The 10064-nt window shown below is 47.2% G+C and overlaps 1 protein-coding gene across 2 annotated transcripts in view; it reads right to left on the minus strand.

Moving 5' to 3' along the window:
- FYB2 (FYN binding protein 2) overlaps nucleotides 1-10064 on the minus strand; it is a 129655-nt gene that overhangs the window by 85861 nt on the left and 33730 nt on the right. For both annotated transcript variants that reach the window (XM_040470375.1, XM_040470374.1), the window contains exons 2-4: nucleotides 8513-9254; nucleotides 4978-5139; nucleotides 1774-1807 (exon numbers count right to left, since the gene is read on the minus strand). In XM_040470375.1, coding sequence (XP_040326309.1) covers nucleotides 1774-1807; nucleotides 4978-5139; nucleotides 8513-9254 — 938 coding nt within the window. The remainder of the gene's footprint in view (nucleotides 1-1773; nucleotides 1808-4977; nucleotides 5140-8512; nucleotides 9255-10064) is intronic.

Raw genomic sequence — 10064 nt, forward strand, 5'->3', positions numbered from 1 at the left:
CCTCCCAAGGACAAGTGAGCACTCCCATATTTGTGCAACCTCTAAATCTTGTACATTCCTCTATTAGGAAAATTAACACATTCTAGTCTTATAAACGTTTGGTAAATAATGTGGGGATTGGTTTTTATGTTTGCTGCTTCTTCCAAGGCTGACCTTCTTGAGAAAAGGAACCTATTTGTGAGGGAGGTGAGGGAGGTGAGGTTGATACAATCAAAAGAGTTTGGGCACACCTGTTCGTACAGCCATTATGGAAAAGAGTATAGGGGTTCAATTAAGAATTGACCTGTCCACGATCTCACGGTCCGTGAGTTCGAGCCCCGCGTCGGGCTCTGGGCTGATGGCTCGGAGCCTGGAGCCTGTTTCCGATTCTGTGTCTCCCTCTCTCTCTGCCCCTCCCCCGTTCATGCTCTGTCTCTCTCTGTCCCAAAAATAAATAAAAACGTTGAAAAAAAAATTTAAAAAAGAATTGACCTGTCATATGATCCAGCACTCCCACTCCTGGGTATGTATCTGAAGGAAATGACATTAGCATCTTGAAGAGATGCCTCTACACTCCTGTTAATATCGCAATAGGCAAGATGTGGAAACAACCTAAGCGTCCATCAAAAGATGAATGGATAAAGATGTGCCCTCTATGTACGGCAGGATGTTATTCAGCCACAAGAAAGGAGACAATCCTGCCATCAGTGACGGACCTTGATGGCATTAGGAAAAGTGAGATAAATCAGACAGAGAAAAAACAATTATCGTATGGTATCACTCAGATGGGAAATCTAAAAAACAACAACAACAAAAACGAAACTTGTAAAAACAGAGTAAAGAGTGGTTACCAGAGGCTGAGGGGTGGGTGAGGTGGGGAGATGCTATTTAAGGTACAAACTTATAACTAGTAGATAAGGAAGTTCCAGAGATCTAATGTGCAAATAGTGACTACAGCAAAGAGTGTTTTATTGTAAATTTTAAAGTTGCCAAGAGATGAGATCGTAACTGTTTTCAACACAAAAGAGAAACGAGAATTACGCGCGGTGAAAAAGGCACCAGCTAACTACTGAAGCGGTCACACTGCAATTTACAAATGTGTCATGCTAACATCTTGCACACCTCAGACTTACACCCTCTTCTATTTCCATTATATTCGATAGGAAAAATAGTTTGGGCATCTACGGGATGGAATCATGGTTCTGCAAATGGCCAAACTTTCTGAGCCCAAGTGTCTTCGGCTAGACAATGCGGACAGCAGCGGCCATTTTGCAGCGTGGAGAAAAGGAAGTGAGAAAATCTGCACAAAGTAGCCAGCTCAACGCACGACCCTCAAAGGGCTGCACAGATAGCATTTGGTCGAGTGAATTAATGAACTGACACTTCCATGGCAAAGTTCTCAGAACAAGTACAACAAAAACAGAAGGTCCTCTGTCCCATTACCGATTCCTAACATCACGCCAGCTGCCCACAGCATTCTGGAGCCTCTAATTCAATTTATTACTATGGAAGCCGATGTTTCAATTTACTGAACCCAACTGTATCATAAATAAAAGTCCCTCAGAGGACCATCTTTGCAACTTCTTGTCAGCACAGCAGTTAAATGCAGTTTATTTAATCTCTCCTCTAAAACAAAAGCTGCAGCTTGTTGCTTATAAATCTGTTCTTCCTGCAACCCTTCGGAGAAAGAGAGACACCTGGCGTGGACCTACTGCCTGCTCTCAGGCAGGTTAAGCAGCCTTGTCAATGGCGACATGCGCTGTGCTCCTACCCAATTAAGAAGCAGGTACTCACCTCTCTGGAGGCAGGCAGCCCTCTTCCACAGCGGCTGTAAGAGCAAGACGTAGAGTGAGAAGGCGCATAGGTGGCAGCCTGATTAAAGCGAACTTTGTGCAAGGCCCTCACCCCAGAGACAAAGTGAGGAGCCGCAACTCACGGGTGCCCCAAACCGCCTCCCCCCTCCCCAGCACCCTGGGTCCTGCAGTCCAGCATCCACCTACACTTCATGGTACTGTGTGTGTGTGTGTGTGTGTGTGTGTGTGTGTGTGAGAGAGAGAGAGAGAGAGAGAGACAGAGAGAGAGAGAGAGAGAGACAGACAGAGACAGAGATAGAGAGATAAGAGCAGGGGAGGGGCAGAAAGGAAGGGAGACACAGAATCCAAAGCAGGCTCCAGGCTCCAAGCTGTCAGCACAGAGCCTGACAAGGGGCTGGAACTCAGGAACCGCGAGATCATGAGCTGAGCTGAATTGAATGCTTAACTGAGCCCCCCGGGCACACCTATGGTGCTTCTTTAGGAGTCTTCTCTTGATCTTCTGTATTAGACTTTGACCTTCTGGAGTACCAGAACTTGTGTGGGGGGTTCTCTATCTCTTGGCGGCTATCACAGGGCCCAGGGCAAGGAGAGTGTAGCTGCTCAACACAAACTTGAAACAATGATAACATTGCATTTATTGAGCACATACTGGTGTGCCAAACATTGTTTCCACTCTTTCCATGACTCATCTCACTTATCCTCACAGACATCAGGCGAGGAGTGTTACTGTCATCCCCATTTTACAGATAAGGACAATGAGGCTCAGTGAATAACATGCCCAGGCCTAAATAGCTAGCGACTGGGGGAGCTGGGGTTCACAAAGCCCATTTTATTACAAAACACTTGGTGCTTTGTTCTATGTTCTCTGACAGACTTCTTCGCTTTGGGAGTGTTTGAGGTCTGAATGATTCTATGCTTTAAAAAATCATACTTAGCTTTCTCTGTTATGGAGGTGGCCAAATTGTTATGAACGTCTACTTATAAAAGCTCTGTTTCTTTCTTCTTCTTCTTCTTCTTTTTTTTTTTTTTTTTTTTTTTTTTTTTTCACTAGGCAAAGGTCTTTATTAACTTTGTTTCAAACTTCATTCCCGGGCTTCTTCAGCTTCATTAGTTGCCAAGAATATATTGTGTCTAAGCAAATACTGAACAGAGTTGCACTGTCCAAGGGGCTGGGGCTTAAAAACATTAGAGATCCAGATTTTATCAGATCCATGAACAGAATGTTAATTTTTTTAATGTTTATTCATTTTTTTTGAGAGACAGAGAAAGTGGGGGAGGGGCAGAGAGAGAGGGAGACACAGAGTCCGAAGCAGGCTCCAGGCTCTGAGCTGTCAGCACGGAGCCCAACATGGGGCTCGAACTCACGGACCCGTGAGATCGTGACCTGAGCCCAAGTCGGACACTTAACCGACTGAGCCACCCAGGCGCCCCCATGAACAAAATTTTAAAAAGCACTCGTAATCTAAAAAAGAGCAGCTCCTGGTAACCTCTTCAAGTCCTATCTCCTTCAGAAGTTGACTCCATTCAGTTTGCTTCCTTCTTGGAAGCTTCATCAAAACGCTCCACGTGACCTGCAACTTCCTCCTCCTCCTCCTCTTCCTCCTCCTCCTCCTCCCCAGTAGTGGGTGGTAGACCGTGGGCAGGAGCTGCTGCACAAAGCTGGTTTAAACCTCTGGGTAGGCTTTCTGTCAGCTGCTTTACCTCCACTTGGCCCTTGATGGTGAAAGTGCTCGCTGCCCCGGGCGCCCGAACTCTAGGGTCGCAAAAGCGGATCACCCTTCCTCGGTTTGCGAACACAGTCGCTTCTTCGACTCACCAGAGCTACTGTTTACCCCTCACTTCTTTAAGGAGAACTGACATTTTTTTATCATCTCCTGTAGCTGTTCTATGAACCATCTTCTTTCGGGGAGTAGTTCCTTTCCCACCAATGTGCACCTGTGCTTCCCAGTGAGAGTTCCTCCTGGTTTGTGATGGTTTCTTTCATCTTGGTGGAGCAGAAATGGGACCGGGGGCTGGGGGGCTGGGGTCCGCGCTCGGTGAGGCAGGGAGGGGGTGGGGGTGTCTCGGGCCGACCAGCTGAGATCAGGTCCACGCACCAGGGCTCTACATCCTCACAGAGAGTTTCCTCTAAGGATCAGACAGAAGAGGATTGCAGCATGGATTGTCAAAATGTGGTCACTGGACCCGAAGCATCAGCATCTCCTGGGGACCTCGTCACAAAGGCCAATTCTCGGGTACCCAATGCACACCAAATAAATCAGACGCTCTGGGAGTGGGGCCCTGTGATTGGTGTTTTGACAAGTCCTCTAGCTGATTCCGGCAGAGGCTGAAGTTTGAGAACCAATGCGTTCAAGAAATTTAACTGAGGGTGTTCCGAGCCGTCATGTGAACAAGGCGCAAGGTCTGCTGGCACTCGCGGCCACGGTAAAACCAAAGTTAGCACAGCACTAGGTGTCACCCCAAAGAGGGCGTACATCTCGTGTTTCATTAGAGCAAACATAAACAAAGGCCTTTGAAGCGTCAACAGGGTCAGACCACGGGGCGGCCGCGAGGGGATGAGAAGGTATTCCTCTAAGCAGAGGAGGTAGAGTCAGAACAGTACACAAAAATGGCTTCCGAGGACTCCTCAGTTCCTGCAAAGGGCCAGCGGTGGGGGGCAGGGGTGGGGCCCTTGGACTAGTTACAGAAGGCCGATCACACAGGCCTGAGGGACCCACATTAGGATCACCCGTCAAGTTCACGCTGATTTTCTTCCCTTTTCATTCCCTCCTCCCTCCTACCGCCCTGATTGTGTTGACAACACAGGCTTTGTAGGAATCACAAAAGCTCCCTGCTCCCTGCTTGACTACTTTTCGTTTTCTTCCTCTTGGACAGCCTCCCGGTGATCAAATGCAATGCTCTCAGGGGAAGCAGGCTGGCCCAGGAGCGATAAGGGGCCAATTCCTGCAGATCTGTCGTATCTCACGGGCAAGCTGCCACGGCCTCCACGTGAAAATAAGCAGTGACGGACGTCCGGCCCCATGGAAAAGCAGTTCGGCATTATCACCTGGGAGCTGACAGGAAGAGGGAGGCAATGGAGGCCGGTGGGGGGCTGGGGGTGGGGAGGGATGCGGGCATTGGAGCCATGACTCCCGCTGGCCCCTGGCTGGCTGGCTGCCTGCAGGGGACCTGTGCGTTTTCTTACCTTCCGTGTGGGTCTTAGCAATTACAGCTGCCTGCCTCTGGAAGGCCTGGAGGTTCACGGCTGGGGGCTTCGGAGGCTTTGGGGGAGGAGGACCCAGGGACTTGATGGAAGGCAGTGGCTTTGTTTTGAGAAGTTGGTGATGCTTGTCATCTGGCTGTTTCTCTGAGCAGAGATTTAAAAAAAAAAAAAAGGGAGTTATTTTATTACTATTTTCCATTTCATGGCTTCTTGGGTGAAACTGGCCAGTCTCTCTCCCTTCTTGTCTAGATCTGTCCTACTGGCCAGGGTGCCCTGATCAAAATGCAAACCTGATCATGTCACTAGCCTGCTGCCCAGAGGACGAAGCCTGGCTTCATCAGCATGACACCCATTTATGTAGTCCATCCTCTGGCATGTTCCTACGACATGGCCCCCCATCCACATTTCCAGATTCTTTTCTTATTACACTTTAGCATCCTTTTCTGACCTCAGCCCAAATATCTTTCACTCATACCAATGGCTTCTCAGTTGTCTGAATTTGATTTACAAAGTCATCCTGTACCCAAGACTTTGTTCATGCCATTCCTGGTTCTGGAATGCTGTTCCCTCACTTCCTTCTTGGCAAGCTCTGACTCGTTTAAGGCCCTGCTCCAATGACACCTCCTCTGGGAAGGTTTCATCGATTTCAAAATCGAGGTGAGAATTAACCACTCTGTTTTGTATCTCCACAACATATCATTAACACCTCTCCGCCAGTGTGGTGGCATATTAGAGGGGCCGCCAGTCTATCTTACTATTGAGGGTCAGCTCCTCATGCACAGGGACAAGGCCATATTGCTCTCCTGCCAGCATCAGGCAGAGAACCTACTTTCAAGAAAATGCATGGTGACTACTCCCTGAAAGGTTCCATCAAGCACTTATGACATGCAAATAACACGGGGGCTATAAAGAGGAGTAAGAATTGATCTCTGATTTCCAGGGCTCACAGTCTGGGACAAGCTTCAAGGCTAAGTTTATGGTATGTGGGCACCTGTGGATTTTATGGTTTTGCGTCCTGGAATTTTCTGAGACAGTGTCGAATGCCTACATTTTGTCCTTCTGTACTCAGAAGCCAGACTCCAACAGAAATCCCAATATTATATGTGAAAACCTTATCTGCCTCTAACGCTTCACAGCACAACATCTTGTATGATCCAAGAGCCTTGTTTTTGCTTCACATAATACAGTGGTTGAGTACATGGACTAGCCATGCTAAAACTAAATATGGGGGCCAGTGTACAAATCCCTCATTGCAACTGCCTCAGAGCCCTGCTGCCCACTCTGGGATCTGGGAGGGGAGGGGAGGACGGCCCCCTCGTGCCCCACCAGGAGGGGTTCTATCAGTTAGGACCAAGCTCCTCTCTTCCTAGGTTTTTAAAAAAAAAAAAAAAAAAATTACTTATTTTGGGAGAGTGCGAGTGGGGGAGGGGCAGAGACAGGGGGGACAGAGGATCCAAAGCGGGCTCTGCACTGACAGGCTGACAGTAACGAGCCCGATATGGGGCCTGAACTCATGAACCGCGAGATCATGACCTGAGGTGAAGTCGGACACTCAACGGACTGAGCCACCCAGATACCCCTTCGTAGGCACCTATGGATTATAATTATAATTAAATTGTAATGATAAGTTGCAACATCAGAAATTTCAGTCTTTATCAAATTAAGGAGATGTGGTGAAAATGAATGATCACTTACCAACTGGGTTCCTAAGTTTTACCAGGTGCTGTGCTAAGCCAAGGGCATGGGTTCTCTCATTTAATGTCCTCAACAGCTCAGTCTGGTAGACGAACCATCCTCCTGCCGCATCCCTTCACCAATAACTAATTATCTACTATATTCCAGGCACTGTTCTAACAGCTGGGTATGGAGTTAAGAACAAGAAGAGATCAAGCCTTGCCCTCAGGAATTTTCATTCTAACAGGAGGAGACGGATGATAAACACGCAAACAAATAAAGGTAATCACAGAGACCTGCGGGTTCTATGAAAGAGATCCACCAGGCTGATAGGCAAGAGTGGGAACTGAACTAACTTCTTCAGATAAAGAGAAGGATTAGCTGTGAAAGTGTCATGTGAACTCAGACCTAAATGCAGCTATGGAAGGCTCAAACAAGAAGGAAGAGGAAGAGCTAATGTCAATGTCCTGAGCATAATAAAGTCTCTTCAAGGAACAGCAAGAAATCGGGTGTCTATTATGAGCCAGGGGGAGAGAAACAGGAGTACGTCAGATTCATCAGCAGGACCCAGAAGGTGCAGAGCCATGAAATCAGAGACCACGATTGAGAGATGATTTGGGCAAGCTTGGATTTGCCCTCGTAGCTCTACTTCTTACAAGATGCATGAACTTGGACAGTCTGTATCCACCATATAGAGTCGTATGCAGGAGATCCCTCCACCCACCCGTCTACCCATCCACCCATCCAAGCATCCAATAAATACTTTTTAAGGACCTACCAAACCTGGCCTTGCTCTTTTAGGTGCTGGGGATATGGTGGTAAAGAAGACAGTTTTTACCCTCATGTAACTCACATTTTATTGAGGTATGCAAACAGGTATACAACAGGTATCCCATGTAAGGATGGGATAGGAGGAAAACCAAATCAAGGTGAGACTTATAGGGGTAGGGTAGTTATTTTAGATGGTGATTCACAAATTCTACTCACAACAGGTGACCCTGAGCAGAGACCATGGTGGAGGGGAGGGAGTGAGACATCAAAGACCTGGGGGAAGCATGTTCCAGGCAGAGTGCTCAGCAAGTGCAAAGGCCCTGGGGTGGAGCTAGCTTAGTATATCTAAGGAAAAGCAAGAAGGCCAATGTGGTAAAAGGAGAGGGTAAGAGAGGTAGGAAGGGCCAAATCACATCAGCCACTTTAAGACTGCTGGAACTGAATTTGAGCAGGGGAGTGATGTGATCTAATTGATGTGTTAGAAGTTCACTGTGCCCGCTAGGAGAATAGGATAAAAGGAGGCGAGAGTATGGAAGCAGGGAACCCAGCTGGAACACTGCGGTGGTCCAGGTGAGAGATGATGATGGCGTGAATAAGAAGGCAGAAATGGATAGAAGTGGAGGGATTCAGAACATATTTTCATGGTGGAACCAAGAGTTTGCTGATGGAGTGGATGCAGAGAATGAGAGAGAGACTAGAGCACAGTTCCTAGGTTTTTGGCCTGAGCAACTAGGAGGATGTTTGTGCTGTTTACCAAGCTGGGGCAGACTGGTGATGGATCTGATTTACAGGAGAGCAGACCGGGCTCTAAGAGGTTGAGTCGACTGTCCAAGTTCATGCATCTTGTGAGAAGTAGAGCTAGGAGGGCAAATCCAAACTTGACCAAATCATCGCTAAATAGGATTCCTGGAGATTAGGCACTTTACCCAAACCTGAAATTACAAGTTAGCAGATGGGCCTCGCATACCTGCTCTAGAGTTCGGAGCAAACCTCACCCAGGTCACATATGGCCACTAGGAGGCTCTAAATTAGAAAGACACAGTGGCCCCTCCCTCAGGCATTACTTTCTCACCGGGGACCTGGATGGCAAGTTCACTCTCATAGACAGGCTGGCAGGTGTTCCCCACGGGGCTCCTCTCAGGATAGGGGCTTTCTAGGCTCTTCCTGCCACATTGAAAAAGTAGAGAAGTAGGATCTTGAAAGGAGGCAAGTGAATTTTGGGGGGCCATCAAGTGCTTCTGGGAAGGAAGGGTCTGGGCTCCTCCTGTTTCTAGCTTCCCCCTGGGCTCCTGTGGAGCAAGCCCTATGCTTTTCTCCTCCTCCAGATGGAAGGCCCTTCTTCCACGACTGGCAAGGACAAAGGCTGAAGACATCCCACTTTTCTGAGATGAAACCTTCTCCCAATTCCAGAGCTTGTCTTTGAAGCTGTCAGTCACCATGACATTCCTCTCATGGGTTATGTCAGCATTTGACTGATTCACGTCTAACAGCAGAGACGTCTTCTGTGACTTTACTGCAGAATCAGTAGACCCTTCTGGAGGTTCTGAGGAATCAGAACATCTCTGAATCTTGCTCCTCTGGGAGGACTTCGTTTCCTGGGGTTGAAGAGGCTGGGGTTCACCGCTAGAACAATACAGTGGGAGCTGACTGTGGTTGGAGGAGAGGGGTTTCTCATTGGCCAAAACACCTGTTGACTGTGTGTTTCCAATATCGCTCTTTTGACAAATTCTTGCTGGGAATATAGGTCTTGGAAGAGAGGGCACATCAAACTTTTGAAATTTGGCTCGAAGTTCCTTGAAGTTTCTTAACCCTTCCTAAAGCACAAAAGAAAACAATGTCTTATCATTCCAGGAAAAAAACAGTGTGATTAGCTGATTTCACTGTGCATGCAAAGCGTTCTAAGTGCTGATACAACACCACTCCTTACCTAGGGGGCCATGTCGGCTGGTAATGTGATTGTCTATGTAAGACGCAATGAAAACAAATGTCTCCTCTTTGAAACACTTCAGATATGTTTAATTTCTTCACAACATGTAAAGCATACTTATAAAGGAGAATACTAACAGTTGCTGATAAGTCCCTTGATACAAATTTTGGGGGGGCTCCTTGCTGCCTATACAAGTTAAGTTCTAAACCCTTTAGTACAGCATTCAAAGTTCTTCATGATGTGGTGGAATTATGGTCTCCAGCCACAACCCAACACAACTACCCTTAAACCAAACAGGGATATTTATAATTTCCTAGAATCTGTAATGTCCATCACCCCTGACTCTGCTTGTGTGTTCTTGCTTCACAAAATGCACCCTCTATCTGTCCAATTTTTTGTTTTTTTTTTTTTTTTTGCAACTCCAATGCCTACCTTTCTCCATTACAATTCTCCCTGGGGCTGATAGCAAGAGCTAACTTCTTCCCTGTCTCCTAGTGTTTGCAGACTCTGTACAACTTGGCTGTTGAACTTAACTTTGGAACTACACAGGTTATGTTCAAATTCTCTGCTCTTAAGAAAGACAGATACCATATGTTTTCACTCTTATGTGGATCCTGAGAAACTTAACAGAAACCCATGGGGGAGGGGAAGAAAAAAAAAAAAGAGGTTAGAGTGGGAGAGAGCCAAAGCATAAGAG

The sequence above is a fragment of the Herpailurus yagouaroundi genome, unplaced genomic scaffold, assembly GCF_014898765.1.
Source record: "Herpailurus yagouaroundi ecotype Mexico unplaced genomic scaffold, PumYag 77, whole genome shotgun sequence".
NCBI lineage: Eukaryota > Metazoa > Chordata > Mammalia > Carnivora > Felidae > Herpailurus > Herpailurus yagouaroundi.